The following is a 23177-nucleotide window of genomic DNA, read 5'->3' on the forward strand; positions in this document are numbered from 1 at the left end:
AAATGTATCGTTAATGTATCGTATCGTTGGCAACGTATCGAGATGCGCATCGCATCGGCCTCAGTGATGGAGATGCACATCCCTAAGAAGTACACTTACATTTAGTATTTAATTACAAATTCTGTACAGCCATTAATTGTCTTAACAGTTATACAGCTTGAAGACAAAGGGCAATGCTACTCTTACATTTACTTTTCATTAACTGTTATGATCATATCTGTACATTTAAAGCATTGGTTTGAATAGATTTTGTTATATAAAGTCGTGACTTGGCATCACTATCACACTGGACAGTATCGCAGCAGGTCTGTAAACAGGAGCAAGCGGTCACTTGAAGATCTTTTTTGAATGTGGGTAGCTACGAGTGCCATCTTGAGAGGTTTGTGTGTAACTGGGGCAGATGAGGTGCGTGTCAGCAGCAGAGTGAGCGGTGTAAAAGCATCGTAGTTAACCGAAAGAAGTTTTAATGTGTTTGTTCACTGCAATAATACCAGGTTTAGGTGCCCATCCCATTTCGGTGCAAGAAATACTGTATCTACACATAATGAATAATGTGCATCACATGACACTGTAGGTGCAAAACTCATGGCTGAATGTAAAACTATGATCAATCTAATAATTTTTCTGTTATTTAATATCAATGACTCAACTGTACTGTCTATTTTCTACACTGTACCCATTACATCCATAACCAAATTTAAAAGTAACAATAATATTCTGTTTATTGATGCAATCATCACATAATTGAACAACAGGATAATTTACATATCATTAGTGCTCTATCAGAATTTAACTTTGTATATAGTTAAACATTTAGACTGTATCCTCTTCCCATTTTGTACATGTATTCTAAATAATTACTTACATTTTTTAAATGACAAATTTAACTCGTAGTTATGGCTCTAAATACCAAAGTACCACACGATGATCATCAGTTATACAGATACGATACCCATCAGACAGAGTGTTGTAGATCCATCCACATGCTGTGCTCTCGTAACGTTTCATCATATTTATCAACACATTTTATACAATCTCACTTTCACATGCTTTTTGCCATCACCAACTTCCTCAGAGGTAAAACATCCTCCACCCATTCACCATCAGATTGTAACATCCTTTGCCATAAATCTGCTTCATCTGGCGTTGAATCCATCCAAAGCACCTCCGTCCCGTAACTCTTCCCTGAACACAGCGCAACACAAATGACACACACATTTAAAACAACTACTAATTGAGCGTGAGGCCGAAACAAATACCCAATTTACATCTACGCAAACAGCCCTCGCTGTGATAAATAAGAGTGTTTATTGCATACCATCTCCAGAAGAGGCAATATGTCTGATCTGTTCATTATCTGGACAGTATGCACACTCAGCATAAACTAATTGAACGCACATTCTGATCACACTTTAATCCCATGTGACCATGTTCAAACCAATTAAAACCAATGCTCATTTTATTATTGTATTCATATTGCCCAACATCACAAATCACAAATTGACCACATGAGGTAAGAATCTGTACCCCCCCCCAACCCAGCAGAAGAGTGATAGCGGGGGGTCTCACCTGTGCCTAACCCCAGCCTCAGACCACCGATGTGGTGGTTGTTGAGGCGGTCGTGGTCCCACACTGTGATCTCCACGCAGGCCTCCCTGAGGTACTCCGGCCGGAAGCCGTCGTACACCATGGTGTGGTTAAACATGGGGTTGGCCGTCCGCTTCACCACACGCGTCTTTTGACTGATTTTTCGGCTCGTGTCAGGAAGCACGGTACTTGAGTAAAATGAAAGGAAGGAGACACAAACTATTCAAAACTAAATAAATCAGGTATTATAAACTTAATAAATCAAATACATATTGAAAAATATGTAATATAACCATAGAATCTTAGCTTATGTTGTAAATGTGAGTGTATCCTGCTCCATCTCACACTAACAGGTCATATTGAATTTAATCAGGCACGTTTTATATTAAAGGTCACCTGTTGTGCAAAATGCACTTTTTGATATCTTTTATACATGGCATTATCAGAAACGTCACTGTATCAGAAACAATGCACGACGTGTTTTGGAAGTAATATGGTCATGTTTACATTAGCAAGTATCGCTAACACTCAGAGCTATCACTTTTCTGGAGAGAATATGCGTAAAGAAGCCGGATATAAAAGGTACTGTCCTTGTGGTAAACCCGCGAGAGAGAGAGCGGAGCTCACTGCTTGCATGTGTAGGCCTGTCACGATAATTAATTTTCCCGGAAATTATTGCGATAAACGATAATATTGTCGGCACCGTTGTAAGACCATTTTAGACCACTGACATAATGATAATATATAATAATAATTCAAGTACATCCTTTCAAACAGGACTTTTTATTGAACATTCAACATTGCAAATGAAATGTGAAATAATATTAAAATATATAAATTATAGATAATAAATAAAACAAATAAATGAAATTATAGAAAACTAATTAACCTGTTAAGCCCTGAGCCTGTTTTTCAGGTCTCAGGCTCGAAAATGACATTCCCAGAACAAATGACCATATCTTCCCTTCTAAAAGGGTTAAATTAATAATCTTTTTTCTCAAAGTAATGATAAACCTGTGAGTTGGATGTAGAAAAGTCAGAATCAATATAGATGTTTTTTATTTTAAAGAAAATTCAGATTGAAAATAGTAAAAAACTGTAAATTATAGTGTCCGTCCAAAAATTCTTTTTTACTTATAGTGAAAACTACCCTTGGATGATGGGTTAGTAGACTACAAGCTTTAGGAATCCAAAGTACAACATATAATAAGTACCCTGTATCAAGATTGATGCAAAACAAGTGAAATCTGAAATGTTTTGAGAGATTTAGCCAAAAAAAAACACTTCTGGGGTCATTTGGGTGGATTTTCCATATCTCTGGCCCCCCTTTGTCAATTTTGACGAATGAAATCTCTTTCTGACCGTTAGAGCCAATAGAATCGAAGGGGAATTTCCCCACACACACACATGGTAAAAAAAAAAAGGTGGGGGCTTCGCGCATGCAGTTTTGTGAACCTATCTCTCGCTCTGACATCTGGAAACGAAAAAGCAGTTTTAATGCTCATGGATTATCAGAAATCATTTCAAAGGGACACAGACACATTGGATTAACCTATGGATTAACTTCAGCAGCGTTTTTATCGTTTTAATGCCATTGAAGACCACTTTTGACCAGACTACGACACAGGTAAGCCATGTTAGCGTAAAATGATCAGTTAGATGAGTTTCTTCTCGTTACATGGATATAAAACATTCATAGTTTTATTAAATGAACATGCCCTCAGACACTGTTTCCTGCAAGATGTTGCGGGAGGGCCCCGGTACCGGGGTCTCTCGGGCTTAACAGGTTAAATCACACACAACCAAAACAATAAATTAAATAGACTCAGGCTTGAAAACAGAGTTCTCTCTCTCTCTCTCTCTATATATATATATATATATATAAATAAATAAATAAATATGTGCACACATTGTCTCACAAGCAAAACAAAACTCCTTTTAAAACAACAGTCAAGTGTGCAGTCCACTGTCCATACAAAGACCCAGATGCCTCAACAGGCCATATGCAAATCTATTTTTAAAAGTTTTCGAGCAAGGAACACCAACATGTTTGCATTGTCGGGCAAATGCATCTTTGATTGTAAACTGTCGGGAAGGTGGGGGCTCTCCATCTCCAGCTGCCATGTTTGCTCCCAGCTGGGAAAACGGAATGGGGTGGTTGTGTTTCAGGTTGGTCGTATTACTAGCTTTTGTTGCTACCTTTTTTAAACAAATGCGACATACCGGCTCATTCAAGTCCGTAGGTTCGCCTCAGTGATTTGGCTTAAATCCAAAATATTCCCACACCGGAGATGTGGAGTTTTGCAACCAATTCCATTTAACTTCAAATTCCCCTCGAGTAAGTCACACGTTGTCTCCTGCTTGTGTCTATATTATTCATTTGGCTGCTCCACTGCTGCACGTGGAGTGTCCTGACCTGGCTGTGTGTGAGCCCCGCCCCTCACAGCGCGCCTGGCCGGCAGACACAGCACGCCGGGCCGGTAGAGTGGCCGGTCACATCTTTATGTAAACAAACGTGCATGTAAACGGCAATTTATCGAGGTCAGAAAAGTTATCGAGTCAATTAATTGCTTATCGCGACAGGCCTATGCATGTGGACGCTCCAAAGGGACTTTTAGTAAAAGGGCTGAAATAGAGGGGTATGAGGCATGCTACAATGGGTGATCTGTTTGGTATTTTGAGCAAAACGTTTCAGAGACATGTTTTGTATAGATATGGCCCTACAATATATTGTTCAAATATAGCATAATAGGTGAGCTTTAAAGGTCGTTGTCTGTTTTTATCTCACAGCGTGATTGGCTTTTGTTGAAAGCCAATCACATGACTGGCTCTATCTTGACTGACACAATTGTTTTAGTGAAACTGCTGGAATGAAGAAAAGAACGACCTTCAATAAACCAATATATATTAATGTGAAAAGAAAACAAAATTAAATAAAATGACATAATAACAGGATGTGTTATAAAAATGTTTTGGCATATTTCAAAATCTCTCAGTTATGTTATACATTTATTTTAATATTTTCTTGTTATTCTTATGATTAATTAGATCAATCAACCATTCATAATGTTTATGAATGTATTGATTGTTCTTACTATTCTAACTCTTAGTGTCTCCATGTATAGTTTGCAGGACATCCTACCATTTCACAAACGGGTCAATAATAACTCCTCTGACCGGAGGAAGGTTCTTGCAGTCTTTCACCCAAATCTGCACCTCACCAGTCTCCATCCTCGATGTCCTCTTACCTGTGGATGCAATCAGACAAAAATAAGCAGTCCAACTCCAAGAATGGAATGGATCCCATGTGAGGAGTCATGTGCTCACTGTGAGACGTCTGCGGCAGGAACCTGAGAGCCACTCTCATCTGTCCCCTGCTGTCCGCCTGCCGCCAAGGAGAAGATGCTGGACTTTGTGCTGAGACCTGAAGGATTCAGCGGGGTGAGTTAAAATCATCCAAACACTTCTATCATGCTCTATCATGTGTGTAGAAGAAACGAAGCCTTTACCCTGGCTTTAAGTGCATATTCATTTATGTGTGTGTTGCTGAAGTCCCATTCTGACAGATCCAGGTCCACCTCACCAAGGAAGCTGTTCCGCCCAAAAGTGTTGTTGTGCCACACCGAGATGTTCAAACTCTGAGTTTTCAACCCTCCCATTATGATTTTGTACTATGAAAGAGAAAGCAGGCAACAACAACGTTTGTAAAATAAAGTATACATGTCATTTGAAATTTGTAAAAGACTAAATTCTTACCCTGAGGATTTCATTGTAGGTGGGGTTCAAAGTTTTATTTTTAACAGCAGTTTTTCTCTTTCCTAACTTTGTTTTATCAGGAAGAAGATAACATTTCACATACCTGTAAAAGATGAGAACAGACAGACAACTCAAGAAACAACATTTAGAGTCAAATTTTAAACATTCTTCAAATGACAACAAGAGGTAATAAATGTACAGTTCCATTTCAAATGTTTCAGCCTCCTTTCTGATCAAACAGTGCCATTTCTACAACCCAAGTCGCTGAATGATATTTATTCTACCTTTGCCATTTTTATGTTGCAGAAATATCAAGCACTTACGGGTCGGAGCTGTTCTTCTTACTGTCCGCCACGGCCAGGTCCCTGCAGTGCACAACAAATACGTGGAACTCTCCAAGCTTCTGGATGTAGTTCACAGCAAACTGGATGCTTCCCTGGACTTCAACGTCTCCAAAGTTTGCAGGGCAGATGCTGCTGGTGCTGCCGCCGACCTGCTCATCACAGAGAGAACAATCATCACTGCTTTCATTACTTTGATTGTCTTTCTTTTTTTTACGTTTGTCTTTTGACCCGTAACCCCATATGAAGCATTTTCTTACTTTAAATGATCCTTCTTGAAATATTGCTGTTGTTTATTTTGGTCAACACAATTCATAAAATACACAAAATCTATCTACAGTGACCAGCTGTTTTAAGAAATAGTTGAGCTTTTAAAACCCCTGAATGGTGAGTCATTTCTAAAGATGTATGTCTTATGTATGAACCGATGGAGTTGTGAGCCATAGACAGGGAGGACTTTTTCAATCAGAAACATCATTATCTAGTGATCTGCATGTGGACATACAGAGGACATGGAGGCCATTCCTGAGGAGAGGCTGAGGTTAGACGTGGAGCTCCCTGTGTTTCTTCTCCAGCCAAAGTTGGTCTCAAAGGTGTCACTGTCTGTCTGATATCAGAGAAGAGCATGAATGACAGTTAAACACATAAACCTAGAAAAAGAAAATTGGTCATACAGGAAAAAAACCTCTGTGAACTCAGCAATAATGAATGATGCGAGAGTTCTGTGAAAGCTGAAGTGGTAAAGGCATCACTCCCCTCACTGCAGTGCAGATGTTGAACACTGGAGATCATACTTTTTTTGTGATGGCAAAAGTCAGTTCTGGGTATTCACCTGGTGGTTCTGAAGAGCAGTCACTGACACACTGCCTCTCATCTGCTCAGAGCTGGGCAGAGTTGAGGCTGATGGAGGGAGTGAGCAACCTGGAAGAAAGAGGACCAAGAGTTTCATGTTTTTCACACTCTGATTCATTTGTTCTCTTGGTTTATTTCCGGTCCACTCTTCTCCTAAGAAGAGACAATATTATTCACATACATTCCCATATAAATGATATCACGTCAAATGAAATAATAATGAAGTAGCTTTCTGACCTTAAGCTACTTTAAAGAACAGTATCTGAAGAAGAATTGTTCTGTTACTTGTTTGTGAGCTGAGGTTTTCCAGACTTTTAGATGATGACATGCTCCTTGAAGATAACCTCTTCAGGGCTGCGATCACGGGACTAGAGGCGTCATCATAACCTGCCACAAATGAAAAAAATTAGCTCTGAAAAGTACGCTCAGCACAACTTCTGGTTTACTAACAACCATCTAAAACTGAATGCTTCTGTCTAAATATATGGAAAATAATGGCCAGTTTATTTTTGGTCGAGTATTTTAGGCAGGTATAACGCTTAGTAAATCAGTTCAGTATGCAAAACAGTGGCTTTGCTATCATCATGGTGAACACTGGGGACAATCACCAGATTTGGGTTTTATTCATATCTACGGCATTAGCAGTTCTTTAATCACAAAAAGCCAGTCAACCAAAACAAACAACTGCATTGAACAAAAACAAAATTGATTTATACTGGTTAAAGGCTATCCAAATCTAAACTGTATTATATGTTAGAAGGGGAAATACAAAAGGTGAATTGAGATGAGTGAGGAAGTTGTCAGGGCCGATACTCTCAGCTCTCACACTCACTGTCATGGTAATGTGTGTATCCATTTCTTTATCCTGCCCACCCTCTCCTCCTGCTTACAGACAGCGGAGCTCCTTCTCTAATCATGGATACAGGAAGTCATTCCTGCCACCAGCTAGAACCCTGCACACCTCCCTCTGGAGCTCCATCCAGAGTTTAGTTTCTGTTTAATCAGATGTCACTGTGTCTTTCTCCCGTCCTAAACCCTGAACATTTTGTGCATATTGTACTGAGTTTAAGCTGCAACTACCTCGCACACTTTGTAATGTATTCATATATCCTATGTTTATAGTTTATTACGTTTTAGTAGTAGTTTAGTCTACTATAGTGTTTTATTACTTGTTCTTTATATTTTTGTATTGTGTTTTGATATATTGTGACTTCTATATACTGTACAAGAATCTTCCTATCTTTCTATTGTTAGTATGTAAACATGAACTGTTTGTTCATTTTTCATTTCTCTTTCCATGCTTCTGAAAAATAAATCCCAATGTTGGATCATTAAAGTGAATCTAATCTAGAAGAAGGAAATGTAAATGATAAAGAATTGAAAGCTCACTGCCTTGACTGGCCCGGGACAGAGACCTGGCCCGGGTCGCTGTGTTTTGGCTGGAATTTTCTTCTTTATTTTGCACCCTCCAAGAACTGACTTTGTGAGGACTCCCTTCAGTGGGACTGAAGTGTGTGAGGGCATCCTGTGGTTTGTGACCCGCATCATTCTTTGCTTCAGCAGAGGTCTCCTGCTTAAAGAGCGGGACATGGGCCTTCTCCTGAGGCCCCAGGTAGTGCTGATAGTCCTGAGGAATGAAAGATCTGGCCAGGCGTGTAAACGTACCCAACTTCTTCTCTGGAGCTTTTTTAGATAGAGGTGAAGTAAAGGAACTTAAACTACTTTGTTGTGTGTGGACGTCCTCAGGAGGTAAAGGGAGAGGACAAGAGGAGACTTCTATGCTGGATTTAGAGTCAGTCGGCACTGTGTGCTTCGCTTCATGTGATGGACTCTTCTGTCTAGGAACTGGTGTTGGCTTCTTATGTTGCTCTTCAACCACCTTAGCTTGGGGGTCGATGTCTATTGGGAACGTTGTTAGCTGAGGGCCTCCCAGTTTGGATCTCTGAGGAATGGAGGACTCTCTTGGTAGGACCCTTGGATGACAGGTCTTAGATGGAGTCTTCCTTATCTCATCATCCTGGTCTTTTGATCTTTCATTTTGGGATTTGATAGGACTGAGAGGCCTTTCCTCATATTCTGTTTCATCCTTTTCTTGGTATTGGTGAGATGTTGACTGTGTAACCACAGTACTATTGGCTCTTGCAGCGACTACCCTGTGTCCCTTATATTCCTTCTTCCAAAGATCCTTAACCTCACTACTCTTGGCTGGTCTGTCCTCTTGAGGACTGGAACTAGACTGCCTGGGAAGAGGAACTGGAATATCCGGTTGTTGCTTTTGGGTTTTGAAGCTTACAGGAGAGATGATGTTTCTCTGTGGCTCAGAAATCTGTGACTCCATTAGTGAACTTGTTTGGGAGTCATCTGTCTCTTCATCGATGAGGACTGGGTTTGCTCTATATGTGCCATCTTCTTTAGATAAATCTACTGATAAGCCACAGTTGGTCTGTGGGGACGTGCTGACAGCATCCTTAACTGTCATTTCCATTTGATTTGAGAGATTGTTGTTTATGCTCTTCTCATCAATGTTAGACTTATGGCCAATTACATCATCTATTCCTTTATTGGGGATGTCTTTGCACTTTGCCTCTTCTCCAGGTATAATTACTTTCGAGCCAGTGTTTTCCCTCTCCCAGAAAGCTTTCAGATTATACAGTCTCTCTGGAAGCTCAACAAATCTGCCTTCTGCTGCCTCCCGCTGATTGTCTGCATCTACTGAGGGCACTGATTCTTTAAAGGGTGTGTTCTGCAGTGCTGTAAGTTGTAGTGTTCTGACCTCTGTCGTCTCTGTAGCTTTAGCTTCTTGTTTAACACTTGCAGGTTCGTCCACAGTCGTATCTGCAGCACGTGGAGAGAGGTTCTTGGTTCTGCACTGTTCCTTCTGCTGAGGTATCTTCGCCTCTTCTTTTTGTCCTGTCTGTACTTCATCAGTTTTCTCTTTCTCTCGTCTAAATAATCCGAGCAGTCTTTGTCTAGGCTTTGGTGAGACAGAATGAAATGAGCCCTTTGAGCTGCCAGTAGACGGCTTGGTATCTTGGGTCTCCTCAACAGCAATGTCAGTTTTTTGTTCAGGCATTTTTGGGGGATGATTGTGGAATCCATGGTGCCAGTCTGTGGCCTGAGAGGGAGGCCCAGCAGAAATGAGTGTGGTCACGGCAGGGCTTATAAACTCTGAATGATTTTGCTCAGAGACATCTGCAAAGAGAGCAAGTACAACATGTATCAGTCATGTACATTGTATCCCCTTTACACTGCACAGTATCATTTAAAATATCCTCAAATCAAATCAAGTTTTGTTTCTATGACCCATTATCAAAAAAACACATTGTCTGTGTAGATTATTAAGAAAGCACTTCAGCCACACTACTTTGGGATAAGCAATGTCATATTGAGTTATATAATAAAGCAATGGGGAGAGTTCAACACATGGCACAAGGCACAATGCCATATCAGTTTGCATTCAAACCCAGTAAAGCCAAATAAAACAGGTGATTTCTTCCTTTTCTTATCCACCACTCTCTATAAGCAGGCATAACAGAGCTACAAGCAAGAACATGCATGGGCAGGATGTCTAAATGTTTATGAATGAGTCACTGGTTGTTAGTTTGATTGATTGATTGATTGGCTGTTTAGTTGATTGATTGGTTTTGAATAAAACTCTTACCACCAAGGACCTGTTGGCCAGCTTCTTGCTTTTGAAGGTTTGCCTCATTTTTGCAACTGAGTTCACCTTCCTGTAAATCCACTCTACTCTGATAGAGAGAAGGCATACACGGACCAACGGCGGTACCGCCACTTTTCTCAAGGTCACTATTATTTTCTGTGTGACAGGGAGTGTTGGAGTCGATGTCCAGCAAACTGTGCTCTCCCAGCTCCTTCCCCTGGAGCCACTCCACGTCGTGACGACCGACCGTGGGGCTGAACCTCACCTGCTTCCTGTCTATCCAGGCCTCAGCAGGAGGGTCCAGGCTCCCTGGACTCAGGTCCAGGGGGGAGAGCAGGGGGTCTGCAGGGCTACAAAGGGACAGGTGCTTGAGGATGCCCCGCAGAGCAGCAGAGTTATTCTGCTGAGCCCAGGGTCCGTCCTTCTCAACAGAACAGTCATGAGAACAGATGCTGAATGCTCTGTGTTCAGGCATTGCCATTAGAACAGATGCATTCTGGGTGATCAGGCTATCATTAGCGCTACTTGCATAAGAAAAGCGGCTTTCAAATGATGATGAAGATTCTGAATGAGACAAAAACAAATGTACACAATTTTTACCGACAACACAACTGTGTGTTTTATCTTTGAGTGTTTAAAACCAAACAGAGAACTGAATCACTGCTGACCTTCAGCAACCCTCAAACTCAGAATCATGTTCATAACCATCAGCCTCTATTGTTCTTTCATCGCCTCATATCTGAAGAGATCACTTCGACCTTATTACTTTTGACCGCAGTCTTTCATTAATGTTGGAAGGTTTTGGTCTATGAAGTTTGTTATGTTTCACGTGTTCCTGTTCAAAGATTTGCTCAAAAACGTTGTTCTTCCTTCCTCCACTAATCATCCAACAACAAGAATGTTTGTAATGTGGTATTGGTACACTTCAATATAGGATCCAAAGACTTATTAAGCCGGTGCCTTTAGACACCTCGAGGAAGCAGGCCTACATTTGTTCTCTGTATGAGTTTACACTAGGTGTCTTGGGAAGTGCTTTGTTTAAAAAGCCTACAACTGTTTATTTGAAAAAAATCGAATGTTTCACTGTTTTCAAAAATACTGTGGCTTGCATATAAGTAAGGCTAATGGTTTTGTCTGGCACCAAAAATCTAGAAGCAAAATCAGCGTCAACTTTCAGAACATATTATTTCTCCAACAAAAACATTGTTTTAAGTTCCTCGGAAATATTTCTAGCAGCCACAAGTCATGCGGTGAAGATTAAGGCTTTGGAATGTTCTTCTCTGTAATCCTCTGGCTAGTCTGGCTGCCTCGTGTATTCACACTTCCCTTCTCTGCCTGGGAAAATCTGCCTGAGCACCAACTCATTTCACTATGACTGGATTCATCAAACTTGGAGATATTGGCAGAAAAAACGAAGACTTCGGCTGAATAACTTGGATATATACAGTATATAATGGTTGTCTCTGTTATATAGATCAACAAATGGTGGTGGTTCTTAAGCTTGTAAATAATTAAACTAGCACTGACACCCAGATGTCAAACAGCATACATACTTACATTGGTTTGTAATGCAACTTTCACGAATTGTCCATCAAGCATTCCACTCAATTCAAAACACAACACATGTTGATTCATTAGAACAAGTAATACTGAACTCACCCTGGTTCAGTGTGTGGGTGTCATCCACCGCTGCGACCAATAGCTGACCGTCTTTTTCTTCAAAAGTGTGACATGCAATGACCTCACTATTGAATGGATTTTTTCTTTGCTTCAACAAAAGAAAATGAATACATATAACATCTGCAAATCACGGACATGTGGAAGCACATGCTGTTTTTCAAATGTTGGACTTTCTTTAGTCAGAATCCTACCTTTGTGGGTGACTGTAAAAGTGGTCTAGGTGTTTCAAATGACTTCTGGTTCTCACATCTATAAAATAGACCATGATAATAAGAGCTGTGGACAATTTACTTCAAACTTCAGGCTTTTGAAAGCAAATGATTTCATCTTGGATTGGAAAATGTGCATGCTCATGTTAGTGATTAAATAATAATCTCTTAACAATGCCTGTTTTAGCAGTGTATTTACCAGCTGAAACAACAATACTTCTCCTCATACAGGATAATGTTGATACAGTTATATACATATATAACTGTATATGTATATATATGTAGTTGCTATCAAGAACAGACAGGTACATTCTCACATGTAAAGTCACTGCGGAATGAGTACAACAATGATATGTGCAAACGCTCCTCAGAAGCAGTGGAAAACATGAACATGTGAGACCTGACCTTCTAAGAAGATTATGGGGCCAATTACAAAGTATCCATTTAGTGTGTGCACAAGTCCCTCACTGGCAAATGACCCAAATAATCTACTGCTGAAGCATGTGATGGTGCTCACAACAGAATACACACCGTATGTTCTCTTTTGACTTTGTTGACTTTTCTTCACAGTTTATTTAAAGCTGCAGGAGGCAGCTTTGTGTTTGCTAACTCTGTGTGAAGACCATACATTGAGTGAATCGCCATTTCAAATCCCTCTGTTATTCTGCTCCTTGTCTGCTAAACATATTCATATATATATATACATATGTTTCTCATTAAAAACAAATCCAATGACCAGAGTCAAATAGATTCTACTGACAAGTATTGTGTGCATATCCAGTTCCTAATGGAGCTGTGCCAATGATGAACTTCTTTAAGGACTTTTTAAAACATTCCCCTACAAAATGAAACCTTAACACATAAACATGATAAAGTAAACTTATATCATTAAAAAGTAGAACAACCTGTCTACAGAGTGCTGCTGGAGTGGTGAAGGGGTTTAACTGAGAGGGTCCCACACTCACCTGTCACTGCTGGGCTGCATGGGGGGCTCCTGGAGGAGCCCACAGAGCACAGGGGGGACGGACATTTCAGGGTTTTCCCTGCTGACCAAAGTGGGCTTCTCAGGCACCATATGGGAGAGTTCCACTGCAGCACACAACACACAGATACTTTTAGAGACAGTTACGGATTCATAGTAACTCATGCCATGATTACCAAACAGATGTATGTGAAAACAACCCAGATCTAATGATAACTCTCCATGATCACATCCCAGCTAGCCTCTATAGAGCCTCCAAGCATTCATTCATTTGAAGGTGCTTTATGTAGAATATGGCCCGGATTTGATCTAAAAACATTTAAAAGAATGAACTAACATTGTCATCATATTGTGAGTTGACATTATGTCAGAGACACCTATGTATTATGTTGCAGCGATATCTACTGAAAGAGCATGCTAACAGCTAGCTCAGAGTGCTGTCTTCCTGGAGAGGAGAATCGGCCCTCAGTCCAACATGAGAGGGCCGTGAAGCAGAGCTCTGAGGTACAGGGTCTGGACTGCTCTGAGGTACAGGGTCTGGACTGCTCTGAGGTACAGGGTCTGGAGTGCTCAGAGGTACAGGGTCTGGAGTGCTCAGAGGTACAGGGTCTGGACTGCTCTGAGGTACAGGGTCTGGAGTGCTCAGAGGTACAGGGTCTGGACTGCTCTGAGGTACAGGGTCTGGACTGCTCAGAGGTACAGGGTCTGGAGTGCTCAGAGGTACAGGGTCTGGAGTGCTCAGAGGTACAGGGTCTGGACTGCTCGGAGGTACAGGGTCTGGACTGCTCAGAGGTACAGGGTCTGGAGTGCTCAGAGGTACAGGGTCTGGCCGGCTCAGAGGTACAGGGTCTGGACTGCTCAGAGGTACAGGGTCTGGACTGCTCAGAGGTACAGGGTCTGGACTGCTCAGAGGTACAGGGTCTGGAGTGCTCAGAGGTACAGGGTCTGGAGTGCTCAGAGGTACAGGGTCTGGACTGCTCGGAGGTACAGGGTCTGGACTGCTCAGAGGTACAGGGTCTGGACTGCTCAGAGGTACAGGGTCTGGCCGGCTCAGAGGTACAGGGTCTGGACTGCTCAGAGGTACAGGGTCTGGACTGCTCAGAGGTACAGGGTCTGGACTGCTCAGAGGTACAGGGTCTGGACTGCTCAGAGTTACAGGGTCTGGACTGCTCAGAGGTACAGGGTCTGGACTGCTCTGAAATATCAGCTGAGTTTATATCCTGTTGAGCAGCAATCAGGGTGAGGCGAGGGTATAAGAGTTTTCATAATAGCGTACATAGCTATGCTGACTAAGACTGAAATGTTCATTACACACCAGAAGACAACACATGATGAGATCCTTATGACCTGAAAGTCCTAATGCTAATCACCCAACACTCTGATGAGCATGTCAGTGTTTGTTTTGCTTAAGATTTTGAGAGATGGTTTCTGGTTTTCTCTTCTTCATACACTTCTTTACACAGAGGCCAGATTTATCTTACTTCACAAGCACACTTGCATTTTTAGGAATTACACTAATGTTACAATTTTTACACGATAGAACAGCCATGCAGGATAAAGAACACTCACATATAGTCAGCGGTCTATGTGAGTGTCTCATGGAGGCCCTGATGATCTCGGAGCCGTGGATGCGGTCCTGGTGACGGAGCTGCTTGATCTCGTAGAACCATTCTCCAGTCATGTACCTCAGCTGGCCTCTATCATTCACCATCTTCTGGAGGTTCCTGAGGGCAGACATATCCATCAGTCACTACTTCATTATTTAGAGCTTTTATTTCAAATGGTAGTATAAGAAACTGAAGCATTTCATACATTTTGTGCAACGAATCTAAAGATCATGTCTGTGCGCTGCAAGCAACATTTTAACTGCACCTGCATCTTTAGGTAGCCAATTTACAGTATACTGTTCTACTAACGTTCTATAAGATTCAGATGATATCATTTCTACTCATCCTGGCTGTGACAGATCAAACTGACAGAGCAAGAGATTAGTCTGTACCCAGAACCTGTGACTCAGAGACTTACAGCACTCGCTGCTCCTCAGCCTTCTTCAGCTCGGTGTCTCGTCTCAGCACAGCCAGGATGGCGTCCTGCTCCTCCTCCGTCAGGAAGCTCAGGTCGATCATGGTGCTGCTCTCAGTGTGAGTCTAGAGGTGGATCATGATCATCGCTCGTACGGTTCTTCATGAAGTCCTGATCTTTACTGAATCAAGTCAGTGTCACAGTGATTTGTGCTTCAAACATTGTATACATGTATGTATTGAGAGGCCCTCCTTAGTGCTTTTGTTTTCCTTAAGCCAGGTTTTCCTCTGCAGCATGTTCTGTATTTGGTTCTGTTTTCTGTATGCAGTTTTTATTCTCTGGTTAAGTTGTACAGATATAATTTAAGTGTGTTTTGTCTGTATGCATGTGCTTCTTTAACTGTCGGTGTGTCAAAGATAATAATGTTAGTTCAATCCACCATGAAACATGTATCATATCCTATGAGAGTGCAGAACAGCAGGTTATGGCAGCTACTTTCACTCAAACGCAAAGATTGTGTGTGCTCTGCCTCTCACTGACCCCCCCTGCCTCTCACTGACCCCCCCCTGCCTCTCACTGACCCCCCCCTGCCTCTCACTGACCCCCCCCTGCCTCTCACTGACCCCCCCCTGCCTCTCACTGACCCCCCCTGCCTCTCACTGACCCCCCCTGCCTCTCACTAACCCCCCCTGCCTCTCACTGACCCCCCCTGCCTCTCACTGACCCCCCCCCTGCCTCTCACTAACCCCCCCTGCCTCTCACTGACCCCCCCTGCCTCTCACTGACCCCCCCTGCCTCTCACTAACCCCCCCTGCCTCTCACTGACCCCCCCTGCCTCTCACTGACCCCCCCTGCCTCTCACTGACCCCCCCTGCCTCTCACTAACCCCCCCTGCCTCTCACTGACCCCCCCTGCCTCTCACTGACCCCCCTGCCTCTCACTGACCCCCCCTGCCTCTCACTGACCCCCCCTGCCTCTCACTGACCCCCCTGCCTCTCACTGACCCCCCCTGCCTCTCACTGACCCCCCCTGCCTCTCACTGACCCCCCCTGCCTCTCACTGACCCCCCCTGCCTCTCACTGACCCCCCCTGCCTCTCACTGACCCCCCCTGCCTCTCACTGACCCCCCCTGCCTCTCACTGACCCCCCCTGCCTCTCACTGACCCCCTCTGCCTCTCACTGACCCCCCCCTGCCTCTCACTGACCCCCCCTGTCTCTCACTGACCCTCCTATCAGACACTACTATCACCTACTGTCTATCAGAGTGTCAGGGTTATAATACATACACACATTTGATTACATAACGAGAAATAACTGCATTGATCTTTAAGTTTATTAACTGTAGTCATGCCAACAGAAAAACAAAATCTCTTTTTTCATAATGATTTAGACTTTTTTTTTAAATCTTTACAAAGCTGCTGCTTTTCCTTCAGGAGCAAATCAGATGTGTCTGAGGAATGCCTGCGTGTTCTAACAATGCCCATACACCACCAGAGAGCTCTGAGGACATCTGATGGGAACTTGAGTGGAGGTTTATGTTGATAACCTGCACACTATTTGCTAAATACTCTCTTTGCTGAGTGAACATTTGTTCTTGTTCATTTGCTATAAGGACAATGGTAGTTATGTTATTGTAGCTTGGTTTTAGAAAAGGCCATGTTGTGGTTGGCTCACATTGTTCATTCTTGATCCGAGTTAGGAACGTTGTAATCGCCTCCTCTTCTCCATTACAAGGCTGCGTGAGGACTGCGCTGTAAGGAGGCTTGAATCAAATGCTCTTTTCCTGTGAGCTCATGCAGGTTTATGTGGGAGTTCTTCATTTTAAAAGAAGAATGTTGCATGTCCTGTTTCTCCAAAAGTCTATCTAGAAGACAGAGGATATATTTCCTTGTTGTTGTTTGATTTATTTCTCCATAACTTCCTTTAAGAAAACAAGATTTAACAAGCTAAAGTATTGCAAGTGCATTTGCTGAAAAGACTCAAAGCTGGACTGGTGTCACAAGCCTTACTTCTACCATTGACTTACACTGACTGAACACTAAGTCCAATCCAAGTGTTGAAAAGCAAAGACTAACAGCAGAGGACTGTGTAGCTGTATGACATGCACTTATGAATGTAAATATGGGTTAAAAGTAATGTAACTATGTTTTAAGCACTCCCTAATATGGGCAAAAGAAAATGCTCAGGTCGATGTTTTATAGTGTATTGTATATCCTTTAATCTAACTTCATCATCTAAAGAGAGAGCTGCAATTCATGTCATGTTAATGTGACCTAAAATAGGATTGTCCATCCACACACTGGTCATCTAACAGCATGTTTCTCTGCAACGGATATGACTTTGATTGGATTTAAAAGGCGGTCATGGATTTTAATTATTGCTATCAAACATATCTTTTCTGGTGGATTAAGAACTATGAAGAAGTAGAGTTTCGTTATAAAAAATCGACACCATATTCCTATGAGGAATGTGAACATGACTTAGCAGAGTGGCTCATAATATGTTAGTGGTTTAAGGATCTGCTACCAGATGACAATAACAAAGGTATAGATCTCCAGAGAGAAGTGCACTGAGTAACATCTTTATACATATTTCTGCCAAACTGCAGTAAGAGTGAAGGAACAACAACACACAGAGTGGATCCATGGCTCACTAAAAGACAGAAAGCAGTCAGCTCACCTCTGATAGGGCTCCTCGCTGCCGGAGAGCTCTCCTGAGACTGACCCTGAGGAGCTGTAGGGGGGGGGGACAGCAGGGTGAGGGGTGCAGCAGGGGGAGGAGCAGCAGGGTGGGGGGTGCAGCAGGGGGAGGAGCAGCAGGGTGGGGGGTGCAGCAGGGGGAGGAGCAGCACCTTCTGCAGCTTGCATGTTCACTGAAGACACACACTACTCTACAGTGCTGTTATTTCACCTGTTGGTAAGGCAGGGCAAGTTTATTTATATAGCACCTGTCAACACAAGGCAATTCAAAGTGCTTTACAAAAATGAAAGACATTAAGAGCATTAAGAAATAGTGCAGTGGAAACACATTTAAAAACGGCATTTAAAAACAGTCATTAAATAGCAGAAATGCAATGTTGAAACTGATAAACTTCAGTTTTTTGGCAAATATTCACTCGTTTTTTACATTCCAAAAAGGCTGGCTGGGACAGGGGCATGTTACCAGTGTGTTGCATCACCTTCCCTCTAACAACACTCAATGAGGACACCAATTGTTGGAGCTTTGTAGGTGTAATGCTTTCCCATTCTTGCTTGATGTACGACTTCAGTTGCTCAGCAGTCCGGGTCTCTGTTGTCGTATTTTGTGCTTCATAATGCGCCCCACATTTTCAATGGAGACAGGTCTGGACTGCAGGCAGGCCGGTGTAGTACCCCCACTCTTTCACTACGAAGCCACGCTGTTCTAACACGTCCCTGAAAAATACGTCTCGTGGAGGGCAGCATATGTTGCTCCAGAACCTGTCTGTACCTTTCAGCATTAATGGGCACTAACACCCCCCCATACCATCACAGATGCTGGCTTTGAACTTTGTGCTGATAACAATCTGGATGGTCCTTTTCCTCTTTAGCCGAAGGACACGACGTCCATGATTTCCAAAAACAATTAGGAATGTGGACTCATCAGACCACAGCACACTTCTCCACTCTGTGTCAGTCCATCTCCGATGAGCTCGGCCCAGAGGAGCCGGCGGAGTTTCTGGGTGTCGTTGATATATGGCGTTGGATGGTAGAGTTTTAACCTTCACTTGTAGACGTAGTGACGAACTGTGTTCACTAACAATGGTGTTCCAAGTGTTCCTGAGCCCATGAGGTAATATCCTTTACAGGATGAGGTCGGTTTATAATGCAGTGCTGCCTGAGGGGTCGAAGGTCACAGGTTCAATGTTGGTTTTCGGCCTTGCCGCTTACGTGCAGGGATTTGCTCAGATTCTCTGAATCTTTTGAGGACATTATGGACGATGAAATCCCTAAATTCCTTGCAATTGCACGATGAGAAATGTTGTTCTTAAACTGTTGGACTGTTTGCTCACGCAGTTGTTCACAAAGTGGTGACCCTCGCCCACCCTTGCTTGTGAACGACTGAGCCTTTCGGGGATGCCCCTTGTATACCCAGTCATGCCTCACCTGTTTCCAGTTAATCTGTTCACCTGTGGAATGTTCCAAACTGGAGTTTTTTCAGCATTCCTCAACTTTCCCAGTCTTTTGTTGCCCCTGTCCCAGCTTTTTTGGAACGTGTTGCAGGCATCAAATTCAAAAGGAGTGAATATTTGCAAAAAAAACTCAAGTTTATCTGTTTGAACATGACATGTGTTGTCTTTGTACTGTATTCAATTGAATATAGGTCGAAAAGGATTTGCAAATCATTGTATTCTATTTTTATTTACGTTTTACACTACGTCCCAACCAGAGATGGGGTCGTTACTAAAAAAAAGTAATATATTACATATTACATATTACTTTAAAAAAAAAGTAATATATTACACTACTTGATTCCACTGTGCAAATGGGCAACATTTTCTCTACTATGAAGGATGCTACAAGCCTGTCCATCTCTGCTTTGGTTACCGGTAATTGTTGCTGCTTCGGAGTCGGCGACGGCGCACTCACAACATCCTCACTCTGGGTTCGGGGGTCCTTAGCTATTAGCTTCACCTTAGCATGTGTTCTTTGCAGGTGTTTGTTGAGGTTTGACGTGGTGTTTACAGCAGTGGATAACAGCTTCTGGCCTGGACACAGTTTGCACCTCACCGTCACATTCCTGTCTATTCTTCGGACGAACTCAAAATAATGGGCATACCTCCACCCCTCGAAAGTTATCGCTGACTCAGCCATGTTTATGCAGCACTGCAGGAGATGTGGACGTGCAAGTCGCGCAGATTACGTTCTGTAACACGTTACACCCAACTCTGGTCCCAACTTCATTGGAATTGGGGTTTGTATTATAGCCGAGGCTACTCTCTCCTTTATTGTTTTATATTCCATTAAAATCTATGAAAGAAATACAGCAACATGGTAAGATGTCTCGTGCAAAGGGAGTCATTTCAATGGTCACAATATCCACATATAATTACTACTTACAAAAACGACATAAGCTGGTATCTTTACATTTACAGGCAACTATAATAAATCAATCAATTCATACACTTATTAATTGTTGAATTAGCAATTCAAATGCTATATATGATTCTACATTAAAAGTAGAGTTTATAAATGAATAAATTATTCACTGAATAAAAAAATACTCTCTTTACTGTATTTGCACATGTAAGATTTTTTGTTCATTTCTGTTCGTATGTCACACCCGGAGGGCCAACACTCTCTCCGCCTTCAAAAAGTCTGTTCTCTTCTCTAATCGTCAACCCTTTTCCTCCACTTGGACTTTTTAATCTTATAGTAGTTATTTTCTGTCTGCTGGAATGGCGTGTATTGTAATTTTAATATATATTGGTGAAATAAAATATATGCCAATGTTTCCCTGCCCCATGGTGGTTAACAGTCTAGGAACTCAATTATTAACACATAAAGGAACACAAGACATAAACAGCAAAGAGCAATAAGAACACACCAGCAAAAAACCTGCTGCCCAAGTCATGTGCTACACCTTTCCACCAGAGGAGGGCAGGAGAGCTCCATCCTCACAGGTCCACTGCTCTTCTACACGCCTGATTGATTGACAGTTATACATATTACACAACAATTTCAAGAATTTACCATAACCAACCAAACCATCTAGTACTTACAATAATGATGAATAAAACAGGCATATCTCAGACAAAGACCTGCCAAAGTATTTGAGTGACAGGAGACACATTATCTGAAGGAAGTGTAACCGGTGTGGTTAAGCGGTCTCTGCGTTGTGTTGATAACCTGTTAAGCACCAAGCCTGTTTTTCATGTTTCAGGCTCGAAAATGACATGCCCAAAACAAATGACTACAACTTAATTCTAAAAGGGTTATATGAATAATTTCTTTTATCAAAGTTAGCAAGGTTACATCTGTGAGTTGGATGTAGAAGTGTCAGAATCAATATAGATTTTTCTCAGTCAGAATAAATTCAGATGGAACATGGTAAAAAAAGGTCAATTCTTACCACCGCCTAAAAAAAAACATTACTTATAGTGAAAACTACCCTTGAATGATGGGATGGTAGACTAAAAGCTTTAGGAATCCAAAGTACAACATATAAGTACCCTGTATCAAGATTGAGGCAAAACAAGTGACATTTGACCTTTTTAGAGAGGTTTAGCCAAAAACACTCCACCTCTGAGGTGATTTGGGTGGAAATTGTTTTTTTTTCATATCTCTGGAATCCATTAGTCGATTTTGATGGTTGACACCTCTTTCTGACCGTTAGAGCCAATAGAATCGAAGGGGGAGTCCCCCACACACACTCATTGTGAAACAAAAAGGTGTGGGCTTTGCGCATGTAATGTTGCATTAGAGTGAAGCTACACTCTAGCTCTGACATCTAGAAACGGAAAAGCATGGATTATCCGTCTGTTTACTCATGGATTATCAGAAATCATTTCAAAGGGACACAGACACATTGGATTAACCTATGGATTAACTTCAGCAGCGTTTTTATCGTTTTGATGCCATTAAAGACCACTTTGGAGAGACTACAGAGCCAAGGTAAAAATGTTAGCATTTTTAGCTACCTAGCGTCACCTGTTTTGATGTCTGTTTTTGCTTATAACGTCGCCATTTCGTATAATTCAGTGATAATGAGGGTACCCATCGATTCTGTGTCACCTCACGATGTGAAACGATGTCATGGATGTGGAGAAAATATAAATAATAAGGTTTTGTGAGTGATTTTCAGTGCAGTAAGGTGTTAGCATTTTTCGCTCGTTGCTAATTCAGAGGCTCAGTGTTAGCATTGTGGGTTTTCTTTTTAAAAAATAAATAAATGATCAGTTAGATGAGTTTCTTCCCGTTACATGGATATAAAACATTGATAGTTTATTAAATATTAAGATGCCCTCAGACACTGTTTCCTCAGATGACGCGTTTTTCCCCCGGTATCGGGGGGAAGGTGCTTAACAGGATAATGGACGAGACCCGAGCGAGCGTAAAGTTGAGACGATCTCTGTTTAATGACTGATAACAGATAAAACGATCAGTTTTACATCAATTTCCCTCACAGTGACTCCTCTCACGTGGAACATTTTACGAAAAGGGAAGAGGAAACGTGAGGGACACAATATATAGGGGGGAAAGTCCTCACAACAATAAACTCCTGAGCACAGCGACCACACTTCAGAGGTTCCGCCCACTGATCTCCGACCTTGCCAGGTGTTTAACATTCAATAAAATGAAGAACACAGAATAAAACAATATAAAACACAGAATTTGTGTGATTATACAAAATTAAATTAAATAAACTCTGTTAGACTCTCCGCCCTAGAATTACACAAAATTCTGAGCACCAAAACAATCCACACATACAACACATCGGCCATGAAATACACAAACAAAGTGTATGGAATCAGCAATATAAGCTTCCTACTGAAAGGATAAGAGAATCAGAGCATTACCCGGCGCCTAGCAATAACACATGACACCCTCTAGACCAGGGGTTCCCAACCCCCGGTCCGCGGACCGGTACCGGGCCGCGGAGGTGTTACTGCCGGGCCGCGAAATAGCTGTGAGTTTATCGTAATATTTGCAGAATTATAAATATATAAAAATATTTTATCATAATATTTTTTTTCAAAAAGTGTTTAATTTTCGCACCTATGCCACCAGTCATATTATTTCATCCAGTAGCTAGTTAATCTTTCACCAGAAAACCGTTGAAAATGGCTTTTATGATGTTCCGAGGGATTCGGCGGCTCAGCCTCTTGTGCGATGGCCGAAGACATGACATTACCCACAATCCTCTGTAGCAACCATAGACTGTATAAAAAAATTAAATAATACATTATTCCGAGTGTGCTTGCTTTTCTCTTCAAAAACACCAGATTATCCTTGTTAATTAAACGACATTGATAGGTTTTAGTGTGTGTACAATGCTTTTGTCACGTTTTCCCCTTCAATTCTGAGAAACAAGTCGTTTTCTATGAGTTTTGGATGGCCGAAGACATG

General features: G+C 42.0%; 1 protein-coding gene across 2 annotated transcripts; it reads right to left on the reverse strand.

The window, feature by feature from the left end:
- Positions 1-744: 744 nt before the first annotated feature.
- On the reverse strand, positions 745-17836 carry sytl2a (synaptotagmin-like 2a). 2 transcript variants are annotated; one of them, XM_034117257.1, is made up of 18 exons: positions 17770-17836; positions 15094-15271; positions 14638-14792; positions 13052-13175; positions 12069-12126; positions 11857-11965; positions 10198-10761; positions 7926-9728; positions 6822-6923; positions 6517-6605; positions 6190-6291; positions 5667-5836; positions 5344-5446; positions 5097-5258; positions 4915-5011; positions 4730-4835; positions 1570-1775; positions 745-1185 (listed from the first exon to the last, which is right to left on the reverse strand). In XM_034117257.1, exons 2-18 carry the CDS (start codon positions 15192-15194, stop codon positions 1043-1045), a joined length of 4194 nt encoding a protein of 1397 aa, XP_033973148.1. In that variant the 5' UTR covers positions 15195-15271; positions 17770-17836; the 3' UTR covers positions 745-1042. The 2 variants fall into 2 exon arrangements, with proteins under 2 accessions (XP_033973148.1, XP_033973149.1); XM_034117258.1 differs by having other exon boundaries at positions 15094-15266; positions 17770-17790.
- Between the last annotated feature and the right edge of the window lie 5341 nt (positions 17837-23177).

This window comes from Trematomus bernacchii, unplaced genomic scaffold, assembly GCF_902827165.1.
Source record: "Trematomus bernacchii unplaced genomic scaffold, fTreBer1.1, whole genome shotgun sequence".
Lineage (NCBI taxonomy): Eukaryota > Metazoa > Chordata > Actinopteri > Perciformes > Nototheniidae > Trematomus > Trematomus bernacchii.

Excerpts from the sequence above, each read along its gene's own strand:
- sytl2a (XM_034117257.1), bottom strand. The coding sequence starts at position 15,194 with ATGATCGACCTGAGCTTCCTGACGGAGGAGGAGCAGGACGCCATCCTG. Across the intron at positions 9,729-10,197 it reads TGGCCAACAGGTCCTTGGTG|ATGTCTCTGAGCAAAATCAT; the intron begins GTAAGAGTTTTA and ends CTCTCTTTGCAG. Across the intron at positions 6,924-7,925 it reads GTCCCGGGCCAGTCAAGGCA|GTTATGATGACGCCTCTAGT; the intron begins GTGAGCTTTCAA and ends CATTTGTGGCAG.